Below are 27,566 nucleotides of genomic sequence, written 5' to 3' on the forward strand. Positions count from 1 at the left end.
AAAATTGTAGTGTAAATCCATATTCACATATCAAGTACTTCATTACTACTTGCAGTGGAGGAGTGAGGTGTAACCCAGTGGACAGTCCAGGTGTGAGAGAACCAGTGACTTCATATGAACATCACAGTCTGGAAATAGCTCCTAGGGGCCCGCATGAGTCAGCACATAAAAGCATTGTATAAGCCCTGGTCTGAGTCATACAGCAGCTTAGCAAACTTTCTTGATCCCTTTTTCAACTGCAGACTAAAGAAGGGTTGCTTGGTTAAGGCAACAACTATATAATCCCGATTATTTGGCTCATCATTGATTCTATACTGTCAAAATTAACCCCAGTATATAGACCTATATTTAAATGTTTTTATTGTAATGTTTTGAGACATTTTGTGGTTTTATTCCGGGTTTTGAGTGTCAGAACGAGCGCTCGTATTATTCTGAACAGAAGGTAACTGATTGTATTTTGAAATCACTCTTTTAAATGGACTTTTCTGAGCTTTTAACCATAGTTTTGTATGATTTATATCGTTTGTATTTGTATTGCGTCATGTATTTAGTGCGATTTATGCACCTGGCATCTACATCTGGACTCTCTGCGTGCGATGTCTCTTATGCCCACAGCCCTGTCCCGTCACCAGCTTCCCCCTGGGGTCCAATGGGGAGCCAGCTGTTGCACCGTCACACACACAGAGCTTGTCTCTGGCATTTGCAGCTTGTCAGAAATACCTTGAGGATGAAGCGGATGTTTTTTGAACACATAAACTTGATTTTTCTGTTTTGTTTCAGTCTGGTAAAGTCAGAGACGTCCATCAAGCACAATAACAGCTGTCATTCGTGTCCCGGTTTGAACGCGTCTCCATTGGAATGTCTCACAGTATGGCATTAAACTTTGGAGCGTCTCGTCAAGATGCAACTGTACTTGGACAAATGCGCGACACACGACAACGTCTACAAGGAGTTAGATTAGATCAGAACATGAACCAAGACGATTCATTACGATCTGCAACTCATTTTATTGTGTTTGAATTCGATAACAGGCCCATTCCTCTTGAGATTGGGATGGAACGCCAAAAACAACTGACAACATCGTTTGCTTTTTGGCAGTAGGGCAGAACGTCCGCGGAGATACAGGACAAAAGCCAAAACAAAGTCGAAAAGTACATGTACGTATCACTCTATAGTGTCGGAATACTTTGGAATGAATATCCAATTTAGCATTCAGCCTATTAAATCTCCATTGGTTTAACATTAGGCAAACGGAAAATGCTGATGATGTGTGACGACACGAGTTTATCAGACGCTAAAGATTTATGTGGACACAACAGCGCGCTAACGACCGCTGAAAATGCATTAACACAGAAAGACGTCATGAATATGGCTGAAGCGGTGCTCCGTGAAGGTCAGACCGGCTTGTGATATGGTACTTGACGTTAACATTATCCATGGGACCGACGCATGGAGCAGGAAGAGGTCATAAAATACAAGCTGGACACTAAAGCTGACCTAATTAGCGCTCGCGGTTGGATTGCAAGCACAGTGAAGTTGTTAGCGCTGGAAGACTGGATTTAACACCTTCAAGAAGTGCAACTGCTGCTGTCCTAAGTTTCTAGAAATAGCAAGGGAGGATTATTCATGTTTTTTACTTTCCATTAGGATTTCCATATTGAGCAACGACAAATTCAACATGGGAACTGCAATTTGATTTTAGAACATTAAAATGTACTTTAGGCCTCAGAACTCATGCCATGGCCACAATAAATAGACACTTTTGGCAGCAGGAGAAAAGGCCCCACACTGACAGTTCCGGGGAAAAAAGACAGGAAATATATATATATATATATATATATATATATATATATATATATAAAAATAAATATTATATTATAAGTAAATTATGACATCACACAAGGACAAAAAATAGGTCAACACCTTAACTTTGCTGAATAAATGTTTAAATATAATATATGTTGGGTTTTTAAATGATGCATAAACTTTGGATGAATAAGTCTTCTTTGTGTGATTTTTTTTCCACAGCTACTTGATTGATGTAAAACTATAATTTATATTTACAGCAGTTATTATTACACTAAATAAATTCAAAATTAGACAATCATCTGATGTAGTCTTGTCTCTCCATTATTTATTGATAATTCATTTGTTTTATGCTTTACTGTATCCAATATGTGTAACCTTTCTGGTTTTATTCTGGAATATGATTACGCTTCTGCTCCCGTGCTCTGGTTAAACCGTGGATCTAACCCCGTGTGACAGTTTTGCTGGTTGATACTGACTCCGGGTGAAGAAGGTCTAATAATAACCTCTTTCCCGCTGAGTGTGCAGGGGGGGTGCAGGGCGGGGTGCAGGGCGGGGTGCAGGGCGGGGTGCAGGGGGGGTGCAGGAGGGGCCGAGGTAACAGCGGGACGTGGAGCTGCATCACATTCATGCACAGGAGAAGTCATGAGGGTCTGGGGTCTTTAAAGGGGACATACTCTGCTCAAGCAACTCTAACGAGCTTTTAACCTTGTTACAACGGCGTTTCTTCATCATTAGTTTAGTTGTAGATTGATTGATCGATTAATGTTTCCTGTGTTTTACTGCGACTGAAGCTCGAATGCGCAGAAAAATCCTGTTTTCACCCACCCCCTATCTGTACCCATGACTAGTTATTGTTTGAAAAGATAAGGCTTCACACAATGCACAATGGAAAAAACAACGTCAGGACTCAAATTTAAAAAACAATAGACAAAATGGGATAATTATTATCCAGTCCGATATTACAGAGCTTACATTATTAGCTCTGTAATACCGGACTGGCACATTGAGCTATCTTTTGGGCCACTGCTTACCCCAATGTTCTTATTAAAAGTCGTCATAGTTTTGTGCCTGTTCATTTCAAGTGTAGGATACAACTTTTCTTTTGCACAACTGCATCAAAATGACCTGAACGACCTAAGCCGTATCAGTCCTTCTCAGAGGGAGAGGTCGCTTTAGTATTTTAAAAGCTTTTACCGCTCTTAATTGTCCATTACTTTGTGCGGGGTCTATGTTTACAATTGCAATCTATTTAAAGTGTTTTGTTCTATTCGCCAACAGTTCAATACATAATTACGCTGCTTTAGTGAACTGCAGCAAAAGGGAAGAGTTTTTGTTCTGTTTTGTTTTGTTGGCAACCAGTACTTATAATCCAAACAGGGTCTACACCAGGACTAAACCAGAGCTAACGTCAAAAAGTACAGTACAGTACAAGAACAGAATTAAATCAGTGTCTTAACCAGGACATTTGGAGGTAATTCCCATTTCTTTGATATCATGAACCACTAACAGAACCAAAAAAAACACACAAAAAAACACAAGTAGATGTCAACTAAACACAAATACAAAAACATGGCATAATTTTTAAAAAGCCCAGTTAAACGTTGTCAAATGCAAAGGAGTAAGTGTGTCTTTTAAAGCTTTACACCGCTCTGAGGTGAACCCATCGCCCCCTTGAGATTTACTGCGTCTCCAACACTGTTATTTCAGCTCCTCATTTTTCATTTTGCTTTTCTTGCATAACAGGCAAATTGAGAGTGTCCAGAAATAATTCATATCATCATCGTCTTTATCTCCCGAAATCTTAGAGAAACTTTTTTTCAATGAAGGATTCAAACGCTGATTGAATTTGGTCTCTTAAGATTGTATTACTTTGCCTGTCCCGTATTTAAAAAAATGTTCTTTCAGCTTGTTGTTGTCTACGTTCCCAGGATAATAATCTAGACAAGTCTGAACTACAAAAACAATGTACCCTTTGGTCTTACAGCACACAGGACTACACACAGACTAGACTAGAATGAATCTAGTGTCTAAACCTGGACCAAAGTAAGAGCAAAGCAGCTCTTATCGCGATGACACTAAATCAATCAACTTTACAATCTGGGCTGATCTTCGAACACGTCGACTTCACAGCATGTTCCCCGCGGATCTAAATCTTCACTACAGCCGCCCTTTGGCCTTCCTCCGCAGACCTCCTGGTATTAAAATGCAGTTTTGTGTCGCTGGTGTGTTCAGGCTTGTGCCCGCGTCGCTCGCAGGACCGCGGCTGTGTCGGCGTAATCGAGCGTGAGCGCTGAGGTCGAGTGCCGCGTGAGAAGATGAATATTTCAGTGCGTGGGCATGTGTGCGTCGAGTCAGGAGGATACACACAACTGCAGTGGAGGAGGAAGTGTTAGGATACTGCACAAAAGGTAGTATAAAGTAGTACACGCGTTGTAAAAACAAGGTATCTCCGTTTTTGTGCCGTCTTCTCCACGTATTGATGATAAAAGTATAGTATATAGTACAGTAGAGTATATAGAAGGAATGGAATCATATGTTTATTGCCGAAAGACAAATAATCAATTGTAAGCCTATGTTATTGAAATTGGCTTGGATGTACTTTGTTAGTATCGACTGGTCTGACTAGTTTCACTTTATATATTTAATAATAGACTGCAAAAAAAGATGTCTAGGTAAGTTAAAATGTCTTGAATATAGAACAATAATAATAATAATAATAATAATAATAATAAGAAGAAGAAGAAGAATATGTCTTGATTTGACAAATAAAATGATCTACAAGTTGAATAAGATGTTTGTACTTCAAATAAATAAAAAAACAATAATACTATACTTTACACTACGCAAAAAAACAAGTCTTGTCGCTTGAATAGAAGAAAAATAACTGACTTGACTCAAATCAGGATGATATGTTTTTGATTCAAGACGTTTCAACTTCAATATTACTTCTTGCTAAATCATCAAATAACATCTCACTAAAATGGTGCTTAACTCAACAAATATTTCTGCCAAAACATACTGAAACGAGAAAAAAAATGACAAACATACAATGCAAGTTACGTGTTTTAAGACGCCGCCTGCTCGTCTCCATGGAAATAGACAAGTTTAATATTAGAGTGTGGAACATTCTAGGCAAAGAGTGCACTTTTCATCACATTGTCTGGACTGTACTAGTTTTTATCAGGTTTATATTGATTTATTTATTTTTGCCTTGTATTGCACTTTTGGAACTATAAAAGGTTTTTGAACTGGTTTAATGTGGTTCATGTGCTTTTTGGGGGAAAGTGCTGAGTGATGGCTGCGCTCCACTGATGCCTTTTGTTGTGTCAAAGTCAGCAGCTGGAGAGTGTCAATATTTCATGGCCAAAGACGTGTGTAAAACTTGGCCCAGAGAAAGCGCTTTTTGAAGTGACTCGGCGCGGTGGAGGAAAGGGAGTCCCTGCCGTTTAATAGAGAATTGTTTTAGAAGTTAGTTGGAAATGTGTTGGAGATTTTTTTTTAGCTTGGAACGCCCACAACATTTTGAAGTATATATATATATATATATATATATATATATATATATATATATATATATATATATATATATATATATATATATATATATATATATATATACACTACTGTATTTTTCAGACTATAATAGCCGGCCGGAGTGTGACTTATACTAAAATGTGATATTGTTAACACATTATTAAATCAATTTGTTTGTTCCTTTTTGTTTAGAAGTGAAACAGAGGAAGAAGAATTCAATGGATTTAGTGATTTGGGGCAAAACTGATGCTTTGGTAAACTTGTTAGCATGTTCTTTATGCTATAGTTATCTGAATAACTGTTAATATGTTACGTTAACATACCAGACACTTACCACAGTTCTGTCTGTGCCTCATGTAGCTGAAGGTGTTAGCGTTAGCATACGTACACCTATGTTCTCTCATCTGTTACTATTTTAAATTGCAATTCCAGATGAAATGTCTGTTCTTGGCCAAAAAATGCGACTTATATATATTTTTTCTTCTCTATTATGCATTTTTTGGCTGGTGCGACTTATACACCAGAGTGACTTATAGTACGAAAAATATAGTAGTTACCAATACTAGCTTGTTATTAATACGGCTGAGCACCATTAGATTCCTCAGCTGTCCTGTTTTTTTTCTCTGTGTCTGTCAAGTGTAATTTGACTTGGAAAAAAGTCAAATTTTAACATCAATCCAATTTTAAAAACATACTGGTACCACATCTGTTCCGTTATTACCATTTTTCCAGTTCTGTATTCTCATTATGGTATTTTATATCAAAGGTGCGGCTTGTGTTGTTGACACAAACTTTACGCGGTCTGGTTTGGCTGCATCTTTAGGCGCTCGTGTGCTTAAAGCGCTGTATTTATTGGCTCATTGACGGTGATTTTTAAAGCCAAGGAACTGGAAGTAGGCACCGAACAAAACAATACCTCCCAGACCTTTTCAGTCACTGCCAACGAGGAATGAGTTTCTGTGCCCAGCCCTAGTTATTTCACTGACGTTCTTTAGCTAACTCACACCCAAAACCCATTCAATCACTTCTAAGAAATAGTTCAAATTTAAGGTCGACTCGTGACTTGATATAAGACTCTACACGCAACACACGGTTTTGGAGAACGCTTGGTGCACGGAGCAGACAGGACAAAACATCTCAAATAAAGACATTGTACTATGCTGCCCCAGCCTCTGTTTGCCCCTGTGCCATTCCCAGTTTGTCCATTAATTGGTAAAAATTGAAATAGAGAAGCAAAAATCCTAAACCGCATTGTGACCAAACGTATGTAGCACAGCTTTGGTGTCGAGGCACGGTGCTCTTCCTTGTTCTGCCTGTCGAGCCGTTCCATTTCTGTGAGTGTCAGTGCTGCCCGCCCACCTGCCCGCCCACCTGCCCGCCCCCTGCCCGCCCTGTGGAGCTCAACACCAGCTCAACACCAGCTCGGCTCCTGAAAAACACACTCCAGGATAAGTGTCATCCTCCAACTATGAAAAACCAGGACTGTTTTGAGTAAAGACCAGAGCCTCGTGAGAAAACCATGTGAAGAAGTGCTCAGTGTAGTTTGTTGACATAGCACTTAGAGCCAAAATTAGCATTAGCAACAACCACATAATAATTATTTTAGGATGTATTGTTATGTTGGACAGAAATGCGGCAGTGGGCGGGAGCAGTTGATGAAGAGTAGACTGCAATCAGGTCTTCAGTGATGGACAGGATCGACCATGAGTGAAGAACACGTTTCAGAATCAACCACTTTCACGTCTTTTCTATCACTCGATGACAGAGGAAGACCCGAGGTTAGAACCCTGTCCCACAGCCCTGTCTTTAACCCAAATCTGTTCTTAAACCTAACACTAAAACCTAGCACCTAGCACCTAACACCTAGCACCTACACTCAACACCTAACCTTAACATCTAACACCTAGCACCTAACCCTAACACCTAACCTTAACACCTAGCACATAGCACCTAACACATAACCTTAACACCTAACACCTAGCACCTGACACCTGGCACCTGACACCTAGCACCTGACACCTAGCACCTAACCCTAACATCTAACACCTAACCTTAACACCTAACACCTAGCACCTAACACCTAGCACCTAACACATAACCTTAACACTTAACATTTAGCACCTAACACCTAGCACCTGACACCTAACACCTAACACCTAGCACCTAGGTGTTAGGTGTTAGGTGCTAAATGTTATATGTCATTTTGCTTCTTCTGACTACTTATGCTATCAAACAATATTTATTTTTTGATTCCACTTGCAAACTGTTCACCGCCTTCTTTTCTTTCTCTCACTCCTGAGGACCTGTGGACCCAGATGCCCCTCCCCTGGTGAAGTGGTCCCTGCCCTGTGTGGACGGTCCCTCATCTGCCTGAAGAGTGGCTCCAGTTCGCCTCAGTCGGTCCCTCATCTGCCTGAAGAGTGGGTACAGCTCGCCTCCGACGGTCCCTCATCTGCCTGAAGAGTGGGTCCAGCTCGACTCAGACGGTCCCTCTTCTGCCTGAAGAGTGGGTCCAGCTCGACTCCGACGGTCCCTCTTCTGCCTGAAGAGTGGGTCCAGCTCGACTCAGACGGTCCCTCTTCTGCCTGAAGAGTGGGTCCAGCTCGACTCCGACGGTCCCTCATCTGCCTGAAGAGTGGGTCCAGCTCGCCTCCGACGGTCCCTCTTCTGCCTGAAGAGTGGGTCCAGCTCCAGTCTCCTCGTGTCCGTCTGTCCGTCTGTGAGAGTCGGATCTCTCCTTCACTGGAACTCCTCCAGGTTTCTACGCTTTTTTCCCAAAGAGGTTTTTTTTTGTAGTTTTTCCTGGCCGAGAAGGAGAGTCTAAGGACAGAGGACCCTGGGACATCGTCCCTCGCCACCACAGACATTGTCTGACTTCATCGCCACCACAGACATTGTTGATTCATTTCTCCCTGTGGCCCTCAGAGGCAACTGTTGTTGTGATTTTGGGCCTTACAAAAATAAATTGATTTGATTTGATTTGACCTAGCACCTAGCATATAGCACATAGCACATAGCACATAGCACCTAGCACCTAACACATAACCTTAACACCTAACACCTAACACCTAGCACCTAGCACCTAGCACCTAACACATAACCTTAACACTTAACACTTAACACTTAACACTTAACACTAGCACCTAGCCTTAACCTGATCATGGAAAACAATGTTGAAAAAAATAGGAACCACAACATGGCAGTTGGGTGGCAGGATTGGGTTTTGTTTTGTTATAGGCCTAGGCAGTTGTTTCCACATGGTTCTCATTCAACAAAATGTCTTTGAAAACATCATATATATTTGACAATATCATTCCATCTCCTTTTTCCACAAAGCGTTACAGGCCTTTAAAGGTGTACTGACAGCTCGACCCCTCTAGGGACAGTAAAGTGTACCTAATCACCTCACTTCAGACGGGCCACACATGTGGGGGGCACCTAACCAACCACCGGATCTGATTTATTCATTTATACAGAACTTTTCATATCCAAGCCTGAACAATTCAACCATTTAACAATTTACACCAAAAATCCCAGGGGAGGAATTAAAGCTGTGCACAAAAACACACCTTTTCTCCATTGGCGCTGCCCAGCACATAACATCCCATAACGTGTATGACGTTTGGCTCTGGGTTGAGTTTGCTCATCAGTCTGCTCAGCCTCCGCCAAAACCTGCAGCACAAAGGAAAGAGAGTAAAATGAAGAGCACTGAGCAGGGACTTTATCTCTGTGAGGGCCCCAAATGCAGAATGCTGTGTTGTTTAAGTACTGTGGAGACAAATCCTCAATTAATTCAATAATGTGCTTAACTTGAGGAGAAAAATAAACAGTGCGTCGTCACATTTTGTACTGAGTAAATGGAAAAATGTCTTACTGGATCATATCTTCCTCCTTTTCCACTTTAGCAAACGTGGCCACTTTATTCTTCAGCAGGTACAGGTGTCCTGGTCCTCCCTGGACACAAGTCACACACACAATATAAAGATCAATTCAGTAATATTGTCTATGAAGATGCTTCTTATTCTTTGGTTTTGGAATTGTTTTGATTTTGAGCATAAGATCAAATGGGAAAACAAAATGCAGGTGCTAAAAACAGGTCGTAATTGTAGACGGTCCAGCGCGGATGCTATGGCGACGCCCTCAGATACAACACTGACCCAAAACAGGAAGAAGGTTCAGCTGGAGCTGCTGTGCGGAGTGAAGGTTTGTCACATTATGTTTTTAAAGTGGGACAAAAAAGATTCATTTACATTAGCTACAGTGTCAGGGTGAGGTTAAGGGTTCTGGATGTGGAGCTAGTGGAGCTGCAGTGGTCATGGCGCTCCCCGTTGGCTGCAGACAGACCCTTACACTGGGTTTAACGGTTGTAAACTGATCAAATGGGTTTCTTTGCTTTTTTTGCCTCATTTTTGTCTTCCTCGAATGTACTTTTATTATAAACCAGTTTATTTTGCTGTATTAAGTTGTTTCTCCAATGTTAGCGCCATGGGGTTAGCGCTAGCTTGTTGGATAACAGCAGGAGGAGATAAAGGACATTTTTCCTTGGCCCACAATTAAATGAGAATCAGATTCAGATGAAGTGTCAGTGAATAAAAACAAGATTCACAAGAACTTTCTACGGTGAAAAGGTGCAACATGAAACAACAAATATAATGTAAAAATATAAAAATTATAAAATAAGGCATGAATAAACAATTGGGTTTTCTAAACAAGTTAGAAAATAAACATAAAATAAGTAAATAGTAAAACAATACATCAAAAATAATAAGTATATAAAAAAAGAATAAGAAAATATTAAGTACAATAAAAATAATAAATAAATACATAACACATAAAAATAACCCATAAATAATGTCCTCAACACAGATTCAGAAAAAAAAAAGTTTTTTTTTTCTTATTTTTTTTTACCATTGTTGACTTGCTTTTCTAGTAGACTTGTAGCAGACTTTTACATCCGTTATCAGACTGTAGCAGCTCTTTCACATTCTGAATGTGTTTGGAGCACGTACACAAGCACATTTCATTACTCACAGTTTTGCCACTCGCTGCCAAAAAATTCAAATGTCGCGATGTTTAATTTATCACATAAAGAAACGCTCTCACATCTGTTATCACCAATATACTGACCATTTAGGCTCATTTAGGACATTTGTACACCTTATTTCTTGGACAGTTTCCAGTTGGCAGCTCCACACCGACTACGCTCAGATCGCCCTTCTAATACCCCCACGTTATCAGATAAATGTGTGTTTTTGCAGCTTTTTGGCCATCTGCTCCTTCATTTGCTGCAGTGGTTGGTCTTTTGCAGCTCCTTTCCATTCAGAGCTTTGAAAAGTTCAGATCGTTCGTCATTATTTTCGAGTGGCAGCGGCGGCGAGGAGCTCGTCACAGGCGGAGCGCGTCGGTTTGACATTTCACAGATAATAAGGAGGTAGAACTACTCTTAAACTGTGTGTCCTCGGCTAATCAAGAAGCCGTTGTTTGCCATGAAACTCGACCCAGACGCTGCTCTCGGTTCATTCATTTCAAGTAATTAGGAAAAGATAGTGTCTCGTGGTGAACTGTTTTCTCAACGCTTATCTGGGAAACACATCAGGACATTTTTTATTTTACATATGGCACAATGCAAAAGAAATCATTCAAATTAAACATCCCAAAATATAAAAAATAGTACATTTAACATCAATACATTCTAAATTCCAGAATGGGTGCAAAAATGAGGTGAAACATAATGTAATTTCAATGGACACGTGCTGTCATAAAAATCAAAAAATGTGTAAAATGAAAAACATGTATTTCAGGTTAATTGTTTACTTAATACAAATAATCATTATACAGTATATACTTAACCACTTTGATTCCTAAGGCGACATCCTGGTTTTTAGCTTTTACTGGACAATAATGACTTTACAATCGCTTTTAAACATTATAAATCCACAGTTTTTCAGGACATCCTTCACCACCAATTATATATTTTACAGCTTTGATGCTAGAAAATAGTCATTTTCAGACATTTGTAAAAGCGAAGAAAAACAACTGACATTTCTACACTGGGAATCCAACATTATCAATAATTCAAAACGCGTTGTCGTCACTTCATTTTGCCTCCGTCCTAGATTGGGGAACATTCTGACGACAGGGCGTTTCCTTAAAGGGTCTAGGGTGCTGATTGGGTGGTGAAGACCGTGAGCGCTTCTACGTGACCTGATACTGTGACTCACCTGGCAGAAGATGAGCATGTTCCAGAGCCGGCAGCCCTTCCTGTAAGCACTGAGCTTCTTCTCAATCTCCTCTGCAAAAAAAACACAACCACATGTCATTTTAACCGCGGTCAAATGGCACCCGTCGTGACCACCTCCGCAAACAACACGCGCTATGAGTCATCTTCACACCGGAGCGAGCGGTAACAGTGCAATTTACTCCTGGTGGGTTAGGGAAAAGCTCTGCGTGTCACACTCACCGAGGATGTCGTCGAAAGTGGCGTGTTCGTGGTCCTAAAAATAGAACATGTAAACAGCGTTATTCCTTCAGTGAACAGCGAATGCATTCAGAATAGAAGCATGCTGGTTTGCGTCACAGTTTATTTCATTTATAGTTATCATTAGAAGTGTGTGGCTTTGTGAGAGTGGAAAATAGTGTTAGGTAGGGCCTAAAATAGAAGAATAATATCAAACCACGTTACAAATAGTTTTCATTTCTCATTTAACTAGATATTTAGTGTGATTCATGCACGTTTGTATCTTTATTCTCCGGCTTTTACGTTGCACAGTAGTGTAAATGCATGTTTTGTGGCGTGATTGCAAACACTTACGTAGAGAATGGGGATGATGGAGGGGTCGTCACGGCGGATGATGTTGGGGAGATATTCAGCCTTTGGGACTTTGGATGAAATGAGCTGTCGACACAAAGAACACATCTTCAGGAGCGCTCACATTTTCAGACCAGCACTGGCACATGTCCTTTGGCTGAAGGAAAGTGCTGTACAGTTTGTTGTGCTTGTCTGAAGCTTTATGGTATGTGCACGTACAGCACAAGTCACCGGGCGTCGGACGCATAAAAATGCATCTGAGCTTCTTTGACGTGGGAATTCATGCAAAGGTATAAACACGGTATAAACGCACAGAGGCCAAACAGGACAATCTCTGCTTTTCAAGGATAAAATAGGCTTCTTTATTGATAATATCCTGGAGCAGAATCTAAACTTTATGGAGCTGATGGTGAAAGTCGTGGGAAATGCAGACGAGGAGACATTGTTTTCTTCTTGTGTTTTCTGCTGGCTCTAAAAGGGTAAGTCATGCATGTTTTATGTACTTTTATTATTCTATGTGAATCGAATTAAGTCTATATTAAAAATATGTATAAAAGCATGGACAAACTGTGGGCCTTTGCTTAAAATGTAACGTTACTACATTCGGGCAAATAAAACGTTTGTTGTGATAATAGATCAGAACAGAAAGCTTCATGGAGACGTTCTCTTTCATTGCACATGAGAGATATTTTACAGCTCTGGGTTTGACTGACAAACTCACACTTTGAAGGGAGTTTTGACCTATGATTATGAAGCACATTTGATTGAGTCCAGTCACTTGTTGAACACTGTGCTCACGTTGATCGCTCTAAACGCCTCGTCGTGTTCACATATTGCTCACGCCTCATTCGCACAGCGCCGCTGCATAAGGTTAACATAGAAAACAATGTGTCTATAGCAATAATATCAACACATATTATTTTAAATGTTGTTAATATACAACATTTAAAATAAGAGGACCTATTACATTTTTGCCTATATTTTACACCACAGGCCAATTGAGCTGTAATTCAATTTAATCTGGTTTAGAGGTATGAAATGACAGACTAGTATCATAAAGTGCTAATAATATTTTACTATTTCACTATTTGCAATAAGACATCCAAATGAGCCATCTGTTGTTAAAACATAAATCACTTTAATGATAATACTGACATTTTTTTTATTAATTTTATCTGGAAGTAAATGAATAAAAGAGCAGATGAGTAAATGAATAAGTCAAAACTGTTGACTGTCAGTAAAAGGACATCTCAAAAGTCAAGAGTCTTGTGAAGTGAGCCTCCTCATTAAGACTCCTGATTCTCACCATGATTTTGGGAGGTATGAAGTCATCTCCTTCACAAGTGGCTCTCTCCTGCTCCCTCTCCTCCTCCCAGTCTGCATCCTGACCCAGACCCTCGTCCAGAGTCCCTGTGGAGGTCTGCAAGTCCCCACCTGAGATGAGCAGGAAGAGAACCAGGAGAGCGTTAGGGAGAGGGAGAGAGGGATGGAGAGAGAAAAAGAGAGGGAGAGAGGGAGGGAGGGAGAGAGTGAGAGTGAGAGTGAGAGAGAGAGACGGATAGAGAGTGAGAGAAGGAGAGAGAGAAACAGAGTGAGGGAGGGAGGGAGAGGGAGAAAGAGAGCGATGGAGAGAGAAAAAGAGAGGGAGAGAGGGAGGGAGGGAGAAAGAGAGAGAGAGGGAGAAAGAGAGAGAGTGAGAGAAGGAGAGAGAGAGACAGAGTGAGGGAGGGAGGGAGGGAGGGAGGGAGAGACAGAGAGAGAAAGAGAGAGCGGTATAGGGAGAGAGGGAGAAAGAGAGAAGGAATGTGAGAGAGAGAGACAGAGAGAGCGAGGGAGAGAGAGGGAAAGAGAGATAGAGTGTGAGAGAGAGGGAGAGAGATAGAGCGAGAGGTTGTAAGACTTAATGCTTCTGCTGCAGCGCTTCAGGTCACATACATAATACATGGCCCTCTGCATCTCCTTCTGTTTAAAGGAGATCTACGGGAGATCTACGGGAGATCTACGGGAGATCTACGGGAGATCTACGGGAGATCCACGAGAGATCCACGAGAGATCTACGAGAGATCTACGAGAGATCTACGGGAGATCCACGAGAGATCCACGGGAGATCTACGGGAGATCTACGGGAGATCTACGAGAGATCTACGAGAGATCTATGAGAGATCTACGGGGGATCTACGGGAGATCTACGGGAGATCTGCGAGAGATCCACGGGAGATCTACGGGAGATCTACGGGAGATCCACGAGAGATCCACGAGAGATCTACGGGAGATCTACGAGAGATCTACGGGAGATCTAGAGGAGCAGTTTTGGTGGAAATACTACATTTGTCAAACACAGAGCAGAGGAATGAGACGGAGACGAGGCGGGCGACAGGCGACAGGCGACAGGCAGATGGACAAAACACACACATGAGTTTCTGATGAAGAACCGGACAGACTTGGACAAACAGGCACAAGACGAAGAACATTTAGAAAAGTACAATCAGTTCAAAGTGATCAGAACGGCCACATGTGATTGGAGCGGCTCAAAACACATCAAAGGATCTACACTTCCTGATTGTAATGTTCTCTTGTTGTGTATCGTGAGCGATCGCTTTGTATTCAAGGACACAAACATCATCTGACAGTTTTCACATTGATTATTAAATTGATCAAGAAATGACAGATGAAGAATATTCACACAACATTCAGATATCCCAGTAAAATGTTCTGTTTGGATATTTCTTTAAATGTCACTTGACCTGTTTTAGATCACTACTAAATAAAATGTCAAATAATAATCAATATATAATACAAAATACCAGAAAAAAGCAGAATATCTTCTTAAAAAAGGACATATTCTGCTAAATCAACTTAGATGAACCGTGTTACAACTGTGTTTCCTCAAAGTTGTATTTTGTTTGATTCCTGCATGTTTGAGTTAATCCTGTTTTGTCCTGCATCTGATTTCACCTACCCCTACCTACCCCGCCCACATCCCTCTACTCAGTTGTGATTAATTGAAAGCCGAAGACTCAGAGTGAAACGTGTCGGGTTCTTAAATGTCACGTAGCCACTTTTCACACACATTAATCACAGTCATTATGAAGAGGCGGGGCTTATCACTATGAAGAGGCGGGGCTTATCACTATGAAGAGGCGGGGCTTAAGACTTCTGCAGTTTTGAACAGACAGTGACTTAACCCGTTTCTCTTTATAACCCATTTTAGACCAATGAACAAAATGTAAAATAATGATCAACAACGACACTAAATACTGACTAGTTCATGAGAGATGTGTGTACTGCGTGTACTGCGTGTACTGTGTGTACTGCGTGTACTGTATGTGCCGTGTGCTGAGGACTCACTGTCTCGGGAGTCATGCAGCGACTCGGGCTTGACCGGGGTGGGGTCACTCCAGGAGCGGCTGAAGCTCTTGGCTCGGCGGTCCACGAAGGCTGACGGGCGGACACAATGTAATGAGGATGGAGCAGTACCATGTGACAAGCGGTCGATGGGGACCGGGGGTGGGCGGGGCAGGAGAGTGTGACAAAACATACCCAGAAACTAACCGATAGTGTAATTAGATACTCATTTGGACAAGTAGAGATAGTCAAAGAAAACGTCACGAAAGCAAGATGGTGAACAGTCCTGCCCAAGGACACATCAACCAATAGAAGGGAATTGTACCAACACTTTTATGAGCGACCAAGCCACGTTTCATGGTGTTACGTTTCATCCACTGACGCTGTAATCTGCCTACACAGATCGAAATGAGACTTGCCAGATGCAACAGAGCAAACAGAGCCAGAATAGTGTTGGCTTTACGCGGCCACCTGCTCGTCTGAGGCTTTTCTCTTTGTCTCCTTTCTTTCTTTCTTTCTTTCGTTCTTTCTTTCTTCCTCTTCTTCACCATTTGTTCAACGAGCAGCCAAATGCAACTCACGTGTTTTAAGTGTGTGCGATGCATTTGACACTATAACATCAAAACATGTAATCCTCCGGCGAGGTCCTGTCAATGTTGGGACAGGCTTTGTACGAGATGCAGTCGTTTCTTTAAAATGACCATGTGGTCTTGTACTAGTTGTGACATAGATCAAGACTATTCCAAAACTAAGAGGAAAAGTCACATTTTAACCCTCTTTCAGTGATTTTTTTGTTGTTGCAGTATTCAAATTAAGGCTGCAGCGACTAATCAGAATAATCATGACTATTAATAACTATATTTTAATAATCGTAACCCGTTATCTGGACTACACGTACGAAAATACCCTTTATAGCAAAGACAGTGGCATTATTAAATCAAAATTATAACAGAATCTATCACTAACAGCCTTCAGTCATCGCATTTAAAGTTTAAAGGTGGTTGAATCTCAATGTAAAATACACGTTTCAGTATTTGACTAAACTAAATGCTTCTGATGAAAGCTTTAAATGAGGTTTTATGACAAATTGCCTGAAAAAGGAGCTTTTAACCATATTACAATTGTTCTTCTTTGTCATTAAACTTTAAAATTCTTGCATAATTGACTAATCTTTCTGTCCAGATCTTCACCGTGACTGACATTTACCAGTGATTTTATTTCCTTAGACGGCGACACGTGTCTGATTGAACCGGGTCGCGTTGCCACGTCAACACCAACGTTTAAAAGTTCCTCCGTTCGCTCTCGTGAACCGCAGATCTCCATTTTCATAATTCCCGTAACCGTTCAAGATCCCTGCCACTCAAACTGTGAGTCGATTGCTAGAAGCGGTCACTCAATAAGAAGGACAATTACTCACCATTATTGACTTGTAAATGAGCAAGTAAATAATACAGTAAAAAGGTCAATATAGAGGGAGCGGCTCGGGAATAGGGTTTAAATTAAATCAAAGCAGTCAGTATTTTAACATATTATAATAAAAACTGTCACATAACGCATGAATGAAAGAGCTTATGAATAATTCCATACAATGTTTTGGTCAATTTGAGGCATAAACGTCAAATGCAGAACTCAAAATGCAAAGAGCCGACGGGACCCAAGCCTGGAGCGATCGATCCACGGTAATGAGAGCTTACTGAAATGCGGGCGCACGGTAATAAAGCGTGTGTATGAAAGCCGTGCATGTGTTAAGACCGGGAGACTTACTCTGCACCTTGACTCTGCGGCTGCCCACCACTCGCAAGTGCTTACGGAAATTCCTGCAGTGAAAACAGAACAAACAAACACAAAAAAATGGGTTAGAAATTGTTGAAGATGCAGAAAAATGAATTGTTGACTGTTTCTACTGCACGTGAAACCTTAATACACCTTAACTCTTGGGAATCCAGAGCTTTTTTGGCAGTTTTTGGGTACCTTCAATTTTGCCCTGATATACTACAAAAATAAATGTTTACCAGACCAATGTTGGTTTTTTTTTTTTTTCAGCACAACCTCATCTATATGATCTGTTAGTAAGTTTTTCACTTTGACATACTATTTCAACATACTGGACCTAAACACAAAGTCCGTTTAGAAAAATTATGTTTTTTTAATTGTAAAACCTTGTAAAGCATTTAAAAAGGTTCAAATTATTATGATATATACAAGCAATAAACAACTATTTACAATAAAAAGTAGGTAAATCCACAGGCGTTTTTCTTCTATTATAACCCTAACCCTATTTGTGCAACTCCTCAAAACAGTTTCTGTACTGATGTACTGATAATGTACTGATAACCTATTCTCACAAACAAAATTACATATATATATATATATATATATATATATATATATATATATATATATATATATATATATATATATATATATATATATATATATATATATATATATATATATATATATATATATTACTATTAAGCAAAGACATCATTTCATTGGCTCTAGTGGTAATGAATGGACTTAGAAGTAATTCTAACTTTAATATATTAACTGCGCAGTTATCTATGTTTACTTAAAGTGCAAATTTGTCTCATTATGACGTTGTTTGATGAGTTAGTCCCTGTGGTAAATAATTATCATAGTTTTTCATCCGTCAAGTGGCAGTTTGTGAAGATAACTTGACAAAAAATAGTTGAAAATGGCAGTAGTAGTGCCAACAGAATCTCTCATTGATGTCATCAAAAAGCGCCATCCCACCAAAGATGCAGAGACGATTTGGTGTAATTATTTGTAAAATCATAAACATTGTATGATTTCAATGATTTTGGCTCTTGTTTGGAGTACAGTTGCTAGGTAACAGTTGTGGCATTACCTCTGCCTATGTCATATTTGGTGGCCATGTCAAACCAGGAAGTTAGATCCCCAAAATTGACAAATTGGAGAAAAAACTGGCATAATGTTTGATCCAAATCTTAAATATACCCTTGTTTTTTTTGGTGAAAAGTCTCACATGGACTTTAAGTTTGGTCCTAGCTTTAAAAGGCAACTGTAGCTCCACCGTTTTAGCACTGATGCTGCATTACTGGACACACATTTCTTGTTTTCCCTCCACAGTGGTCAACGTGTCAGTGGCGATCGAAATAGAGTATGACTCAGATGGAAAGGGAAGAATCCGAGTGACAGGAGCTTTTAAAAGCACTACCACGCGCCGGCTCACACATCACATCCCGTCGTGTCGTGTCCCTACACAGCAAAATATAGCCTCCTTTAATCCGGGTGAGTGACAGCTGCGGTGCTGAAGAGACTCGTTTGCACATGCTCAGTGGGGTTTGTGTCTATGTTAATCTCACAGACTTGAGAAGACTAAACTTAATTTAACTCTACCGTTTATTTAAAAACTTTTCTGGTGGAAATGCAATTGTTATTATCGTGATCATTAACTTGGCCTGGTGAAGTCAACTGCTTGTTTCCATGGAGATGGGTACGTTTAATGCCACACTGTGGAACCTTCCAGGCAAAGCATTAATATCATCACACGTGACACTCTTCACAGGTATTTTTAAATGATTACCGTGTTTTCCGGACTATTTAAAAATTGTATTTCAAGATACAATGTCTGTTCTCGGTCTTGGATTTTGTTGCTCAAATGATCTGAATAACTGTTATTATGTTATGTTAACTATACCAGACACTCGCTAAAGTTTGTTGTCTATGCCTCATGTAGCTGAGGGTGCTACGTTAGCATATGTAAACCTATTCACCTTATTGTTCTCTAATATGTTATTACTTTAAATTGTATTTCAAGATACAATGTCTGTTCTTGGTCTTGGATTTTTGTGGATCAAATAAGTGTCCCCAAAAGTGCGACTTATACTCCAGTGCGACTTTTGTATGTTTTTTTTCTGTTCTTTTATGCATTTTTAGGGGGGTGCGATTTATACTCCGGTGTGACTTAAATACGGTAGATTTAGGGTCTATTTTTTGTGTTTCTATTTGAAGTTACATATTTTTTGTGCTTTTTATTCTGTTTTGTTGTTGCAACACTGACATTTCCCCATTGTGGGTCAAATAAAGGTTCTCTTATCTTATTTTCAATTAAACCACATTACGCTATGTAGAAAAAACTTGCATAAAATGTGCCCAATTCCTTAGAATGTTTTTTTGCTGCGATCGTTCAACTGGTTATTAATTAAAAGCACCAACTTTGCCTATTTTTAAATAAGATATGAAAACCTTTACTTGTTCCACAATGAAGAAAAATGAAAAATATGCAAGCTAAATAGACAAAACACTAGATTTTGTACTGATTAATGTATGTTCTAAGTGCACGAATGGAATAGAAAGTCATATATGATTTGTCAGCTAAACCCCTAGCTAAGTTGACATTTTTAACTACATGTTCAAGTACAATTTTACAAATGACCAGAAAATTGCACAATGACTTTACAAAAATTATTTAACAGCGTAGAGTTCAGCCATTTGTGTCACTTTTTCTGCATTCCCCATAATCTTTTAATAACATAGCGACACCACATTGAAAAGCCGTTGGCTTTCTAAGATACAGAATCACTGTATTGAACAGCAAACGCAAAGACGCACACACACTTGGAGATGGAGGGCATGTTTCGGCCTTGGAGGAAGCTCTTTCTCTTTAAAAACACTGAGCTGATCCCTGGCTGGCGCTGTATCGACAAAGGCATTTCACACCCTGGGCTTTTGTGATGAACACTGATTAAAAGTGTCAGCGCTGCACGGACGAGCCACTGAGGGGCGCTGGAGCGAGGACGGCCCAAGAACAATTCATGTCAGGGGTGTGAGAAGAAGAAGAAGATCGGAGATGGGGAATAGATCATGTCCTCAGCTGGAGATCAATCTATGTGCACTTATTTGCTTCCCCTCTGAGTTCCCAGTTCACTGCCTTTGGTTCTTTCACAATAACGTTTATATGTCCCGGGTCGACGGGGACCATAGGCCCTTGGTATCTAATTAAATATGTAAATTGCTCAAAAACTGTTCCTCTGGACACGCATAATGCAAATGTTTTTGTTATAACCTTGCTCCCACTGTATGTTGTTAAATTCACAGTTGTTTCATCAGTCCTGTTCACGAGCTCCTTCTCTGAGCCTCAGTCAGTTTCAAATTTCCCAGATTTGTGACATGAAAGTTATATATATAGATCCTGCAACGTTTTTCATTCCAAAATTATGAAAATGTTTCACCTTCAAAATGCATTCATTTCAACTGTGGGTATTTCCCTCTGCTGCCAGCAGATGGAGTGCTAATGCCAACCCTGATGAGGGAACGCCTGGCAGATGGATTTTAATCTATGCATCATTTTAAGTTAAAAAACAAAACAAAATAAGTGAAGCATGTTTAAAGGTCAATAACAAAACAAACAATGCAAAATGTGTGTCCTTTAAGAAGATTAAATCTACATTAATCTACATTTTGCTGCTTACAATAGCAATTGGACATCTGCACCTAGAGGCTATTTATGAATGTCTATTCTCATTGTATCTTTATGTGAGGATCAAAAGCACAGACAGATCTTTTGGTTAGTTGTATTTCCTGAAAACCACAGTGTTACTACGGTGAACACGGAGCACACAAGACGCACAGCACCATCACATGTGAGTACCTCTCCATCACGGTGGCCGCCTCCTGCTCTCTTTTCCTCCTCTTTCTCTCAGCAATGCCCCGGAAAGCCCTGCCAGGATGTCACACCGGTTATTATGGCTTTAATGGACGTTTTATAGACAAAAATAAATGTGGCTCTTTTGGGTTTTGGTTTAGTTTTGCAGCGTTTGAACTCCAGAAGGACCAGAAGGGCTCGATTTAGAGGGAAACATTGTTCATTGTGGTGAATATGCACATTTAGCATAGTTTATGTGATCAAAAGTAACATAAATAACATATCTAGACTAGATTTGAGCAGAATTGTATTTGGCAAATAAATTGTTTTCTTTTTAATATCAACTAAAAATAAAATAAAAATAAAAAAGATTATTATTATTATTATTTTTCTTATTTTAAATACTAAATTTGTGGGTTGGTGTTTTTTGCATTCTTCAAGTAAAAAAAATATGTTTTTTTCTGGGACTTGTGCGCTATTATTAACCAAGTTTGGCTATAATCTGACAGAAATTCCAACTGACTTCCGATTGCTCAGATGAGTTCAGACACATGGGGTTATTTATGGCGATAGTTCGGGTTCATATTGAAATGTACGGTTAGTTGGGGTTAGGAGCGAGACAGGGTTAATCCACCAAGGCAGAAACATGAGGGGAACTACAGTATATGGCAACCACGTACACTGAACACTGTCAAAGCACACAAAGACTGCACGGGTTCAACAGGGAGACACTCAACACTTTTGACTGCTTTTATCATCGAGACAAGTGAGAAAAAAACAATACATTTTTCCGTTTGGGACATCAGACTGTCTGCAGTAGATAGTGTGGGGACGTGCCCAGAGCGGACGTGCTTAAAGCGGACGTGCCCAGAGCGGACGAGCCCAGAGCGGACATGATCAGAGTGGACATGACCAGAGGGGACTTGCCTAAAGCGGACGTGCCCAGAGCGGACATGACCAGAGTGGACGTGCCTAGAGCGGACTTGCCTAAAGCGGACGTGCCCAGAGCGGACATGACCAGAGGGGACTTGCCTAAAGCGGACGTGCCCAGAGCGGACATGACCAGAGTGGACGTGCCTGGAGCGGACTTGCCTAAAGCGGACGTGCCCAGAGCGGACATGACCAGAGTGGACGTGCCCAGAGCGGACATGACCAGAGTGGACGTGCCCAGAGCGGACTTGCCTAAAGCGGACGTGCCCAAAGCGGACATGACCAGAGTGGACGTGCCCAGAGCGGACTTGCCTAAAGTGGACGTGCCCAGAGCGGACATGACCAGAGTGGACGTGCCCAGAGCGGACTTGCCTAAAGCGGACATGACCAGAGCGGACATGACCAGACTGGACATGACCAGAGTGAACGTGCCCAGAGTGGACATGACCAGAGTGGACGTGACCAGAGCGGACGTGCCCAGAGCGGACATGACCAGGGCGGACGTGACCAGAGTGGACGTGACCAGAGCGGACATGACCAGAGTGGACGTGACCAGAGCGGACATGACCAGAGTGGACGTGACCAGACATGACCAGAGTGGACATGACCAGAGTGGACATGACCAGAGTGGACGTGACCAGAGTGGACGTGACCAGAGCGGACATGACCAGAGTGGACATGACCAGACATGCCCAGAGTGGACATGACCAGAGTGGACATGACCAGAGTGGACATGACCAGACATGACCAGAGTGGACATGACCAGAGTGGACATGACCAGAGCGGACTTGACCAGAGCGGACGTGCCCAGAGCGGACTTGCCTAAAGCGGACATGACCAGAGCGGACATGACCAGAGCGAACATGACCAGAGTGGACGTGACCAGAGCGGACGTGACCAGAGTGGACGTGCCCAGAGTGGACGTGACCCGAGCGGACATGACCAGAGCGGACATGACCAGAGGGGACATGACCAGAGTGGACATGACCAGACATGACCAGAGTGGACGTGACCAGAGTGGACGTGACCCGAGCGGACATGACCAGAGCGGACATGACCAGAGGGGACATGACCAGAGTGGACATGACCAGACATGACCAGAGTGGACGTGACCAGAGCGGACGTGACCAGAGCGGACGTGACCAGAGTGGACTTGACCAGAGCGGATATGACCAGAGCGGACGTGACCAGAGCGGACGTGACCAGAGCGGACGTGACCAGAGTGGACGTGACCAGAGCGGATATGACCAGAGCGGACGTGACCAGAGCGGACGTGACCAGAGCGGACGTGACCAGAGCGGACGTGACCAGAGCGGACGTGACCAGAGTGGACATGACCAGAGCGGACATGACCAGAGTGGACATGACCAGAGTGGACATGACCAGACATGACCAGAGTGGACGTGCTTGAAGCGTATGTGTAATGGCACTTGTCCCAAACATTGAATATCTCCATAGATGGGCCATGATTACAAAGGGTCCGTACCTTTATTCCCCCTTTTCTCTGAGCGGTACCGGGGATCATAGGGCTGACCCCCATCACAAATATGGTTGGATGAGGTCAGATGTTTGTGACGGACAGGCAGAAAGTCACTTAATGATGACAAACATGCTCAAGCTCAACCATAAAGTCACGCTCTCAAAATAAGGACTTTATGGTTGGAATGGATATATTTGAATTATGTATTGATTAAATAAAAGCTGAGGAGTTTGATTCTAAAATGGAAATAAATTATTCCAGTTCTACACAAATAAATTTAAAAAATAAAAGGCGACCTTATGTAAAAACAGGGCAACCCCAGTAAAACATTATGTCAATTGAATGTCTTCATATTAGGTGGATAAACCAAACATTCCAATTAGACCAACAATGAGAATAAATAAATGAGGCCAAAAAATATCCGCAAAATTGTGTCCATAATAAGAATTGTATTGCTTTTTTTTGCTTGTTTTTGACTTGTGTAAATGTATGAACAACAAAGTAAAATAGGCTGTAAAAAGGCTTTTAGTCATTTCAGTCATCTATTCTTAAGCACAATACTCACAGTAAAAAAATAAATAAATAAACATTTATGCATATCTAATTTGCATAAATCAACATCTCTATTCCAAATAATAGTAAACAATGACCAACAAATCCTGCAACGATTGAACCGACCAATAGGGGGAGCTCTTCTAATCAGCCCCATAAAATCCTTGCAATGGTATTTTCATGCACTGATAAAACACACCTTTTCAAACAAAAAGCCATACCATTGATGCAATTATATACCGTGGGCTTCTCCATATGTCCCGAGCCTCTCCATCAGTGCTGTCATTGGGATAAACAAGAATAATGGCCTCATGTACTAAGTGCTTTGCCCGAGGCTGGTCCCTGCTTTACCTCATTGTTCATCATTACTGCAGTGTGGACTAAGAGCTGCACGCGGACGTTACATGTGAAGCCGTTTACATCGTGTCAGAGCTCGCCTTGGTACATCGAGCTTCACTGTAACATTACACGCAGCAAAGGTCATGTACCTCGTTTATGACATGGACAGCGACAGAGGAAAGAGTTAATGTAGGCGTGGCCGCAACTCCATTTGAGATGCGAAATGTTGTCTTAATTTCCAGTTTATCGTAACGGCAACACCAACAAATCCCAGCACATCCTTCAGCGCCACAGTCTCTATAAGACAGATCTATAAGAGCAAACTCAGCGTTGGACTCAGACTGAAAGGGATCTAAACCATCAGGGTCCCATCTGTGGAAAGGGACCCATATGAGCTTTAAATAACAAAGCACAAGGACAGGTTCATTTGTGCTTGAGGCTTCTGTGTGCAGATGAATGTGTTTGGCCTGTTTGTTTAAAGGTTTTAGAAGCTCTAAAGTTTAAGTGGAAGTGGTTAGAGCAGTGGTCTTCAAACTGTTGGTGAGAGTCCAATGTATAATGAACAATATTGTGATGATGACATCAAGCCAACTGAATGTACACAAAACGTATCTAAAAACCCAACAAATTACACCTGTTTCCTCCTCAATTTCTTGGGGGATGACACCCAAACCCCCCTGACCTAAATAATGGAGATTTGGAGATTTAAAATGACATGAGCTAATGGCATAAAATACAAATCATATGTTACTTTTTTATAATATAAATAAGTACTAAAAGAACTAAAAGAAGAGAGCACATTACGCCAGTGCTGAAGTCTCTTCACTGGCTCCCCGTCGAGTCTAGAATCAAATTCAAAATTCTACTCTTGACCTACAAAGCCATAAATGACATGGCCCCATCCTACTTCAAAGATGCTATAGAACCATATCATCCAAACAGAGCTCTTCGCTCTCAGAATGCTGGCCTTCTGGTGGTGCCAAGAGTCTCTAAAAGTACTGTAGGAGGTAGAGCGTTTAGCTACCAAGCTCCTGTGTTATGGAATCAGCTCCCGACCCATGTTAAATATGCTGACACAGTCTCTTCATTTAAGTCCAGGCTTAAAACGTTCCTCTTCGAAATCGCTTATGGTCAGAGTAGTTAGGAACAGAAACATAAACCCACAGCTTTAGCTACGCTGCCCTAGGAGTAACTATGCTGGGGGAAGTATGACAGCTTGAGCACTATCCTCTTCTTCTTCTGACTACTTATGCTATCAAACAATATTTATTTTTTGATTCCACTTGCAAACTGTTCACCGCCTTCTTTTCTTTCTCTCACTCCTGAGGACCTGTGGACCCAGATGCCCCTCCCCTGGTGAAGTGGTCCCTGCCCTGTGTGGACGGTCCCTCATCTGCCTGAAGAGTGGCTCCAGTTCGCCTCAGTCGGTCCCTCATCTGCCTGAAGAGTGGGTCCAGCTCGCCTCCGACGGTCCCTCGTCTGCCTGAAGAGTGGGTCCAGCTCGCCTCCGACGGTCCCTCTTCTGCCTGAAGAGTGGGTCCAGCTCGACTCAGACGGTCCCTCTTCTGCCTGAAGAGTGGGTCCAGCTCGACTCAGACGGTCCCTCATCTGCCTGAAGAGTGGGTCCAGTTCGCCTCAGTCGGTCCCTCTTCTGCCTGAAGAGTGGGTCCAGCTCCAGTCTCCTTGTGTCCGTCTGTCCGTCTGTGAGAGTCGGATCTCTCCTTCACTGGAACTCCTCCAGGTTTCTACGTTTTTTTCCCAAAGAGGTTTTTTTTTTTGTAGTTTTTCCTGGCCGAGAAGGAGAGTCTAAGGACAGAGGACCCTGGGACATCGTCCCTCGCCACCACAGACATTGTCTGACTTCATCGCCACCACAGACATTGTTGATTCATTTCTCCCTGTGGCCCTCAGAGGCAACTGTTGTTGTGATTTTGGGCCTTACAAAAATAAATTGATTTGATTTGATTTGATTTGAAGTAACATATTAATCACTTATAAAAGTATATTTTTTTAAAACTATGCTTTTAGTCCCAGTCCGGCCCCGATGCAGGACTGTGTAGTGAGTGAAGGGGTTAAGAGCTTGGGTGGACATTCGTATTCAGCCACGGTTCTTAATACAATGCACAGAGTATGTTGTTTTTAAAAATGCAGTGACTCGTCTGTATAAAAGGGCAAAGTGGTTTTACTTTTTACGTTGATGAAAAATTTTTGTACAGGGCTTTTTAAATGACTTGTATTCAGAATATCTTCACTTTATCAGTTTTCACTAGTTTAAATGCATTTAGAAGAATAGCTTCAATGAATATCGATGTTATTCAGTATAAATGACGAGTGCCAGTGAACTAGTATCGAATATTTCAGATATTATCAGATCATTTAGTTAAAAAATGAAAAACTACAAATACATCATGTGAATAGCAGTCATTTTAACTAATGTTGTATTTATTTGTGTTCTTCCTTGCACTGTAAAAAAAAACCTGACTCGTACGATTTCAAAGCTCGGTTCAAAGACTAACAGACAAGATTCGGGGTTAAGGACACGGGTGGACGATGAAGCGAGGAGCTACACAGAGGCAGCAGAGTTCACGCGTTACTGAACCAACACAAGCAAAGAAAAGCAGGAGAGAGGAATAGAAGAGGAGGAGGAAGAGGAGGAGGAGGAGGAGAGAAAGATACTCACGATATTCTGTAGTCAGCGTTTGGACAGCAGCCAGGAGGAAAAACAGAGACAGGGAAAAGAGTTAGGAAAAATAGGCCGTGCAAAGATTCTCATGCATTCACGTCAATGCTGCTCATGTATATTTCCCTCTGCGTTATCCTTACCTCACCTTGTGTACAGAATATTACATTGACTTATAGTATCTGACAAATCTGTAAAGCGTATTCCTCATTTACAGCTTGGCAAAGACATAAGCACAACGCCCACGCTAGGATCGCGACCTAGGAATCCAGATCGTGTTTAACAGTGAAAACATGTGATTCCAGAGAAAGCGAGCAAATCTAATGTTTACAAAAAATATACAAAAAGATAACGTTTACAGTTCTGTCTATTTTCGATCATTTTTCATATATAAAGCGCACCGGACTATAAGGCACATTAAGCGAAACAGTCAGATAAGTCAGAAAAACACACAAAA

The 27,566-nt window shown here is 41.4% G+C and overlaps 1 protein-coding gene across 1 annotated transcript in view; it reads right to left on the reverse strand.

The window, feature by feature from the left end:
- nsmfb (NMDA receptor synaptonuclear signaling and neuronal migration factor b) overlaps positions 1-27,566 on the reverse strand; it is a 62,705-nt gene that overhangs the window by 13,049 nt on the left and 22,090 nt on the right. Inside the window, exons 6-13 of the mRNA XM_072433843.1 lie at positions 17,261-17,313; positions 15,500-15,589; positions 13,458-13,585; positions 12,155-12,238; positions 11,804-11,837; positions 11,565-11,635; positions 9,218-9,297; positions 8,913-9,015 (exon numbers count right to left, since the gene is read on the reverse strand). Coding sequence (XP_072289944.1) covers positions 8,913-9,015; positions 9,218-9,297; positions 11,565-11,635; positions 11,804-11,837; positions 12,155-12,238; positions 13,458-13,585; positions 15,500-15,589; positions 17,261-17,313 — 643 coding nt within the window. The remainder of the gene's footprint in view (positions 1-8,912; positions 9,016-9,217; positions 9,298-11,564; positions 11,636-11,803; positions 11,838-12,154; positions 12,239-13,457; positions 13,586-15,499; positions 15,590-17,260; positions 17,314-27,566) is intronic.

This window comes from Eucyclogobius newberryi, unplaced genomic scaffold (assembly GCF_026437365.1).
Source record: "Eucyclogobius newberryi isolate DKJ021-1_F unplaced genomic scaffold, fEucNew1.0.hap1 SCAF_6, whole genome shotgun sequence".
NCBI lineage: Eukaryota > Metazoa > Chordata > Actinopteri > Gobiiformes > Gobiidae > Eucyclogobius > Eucyclogobius newberryi.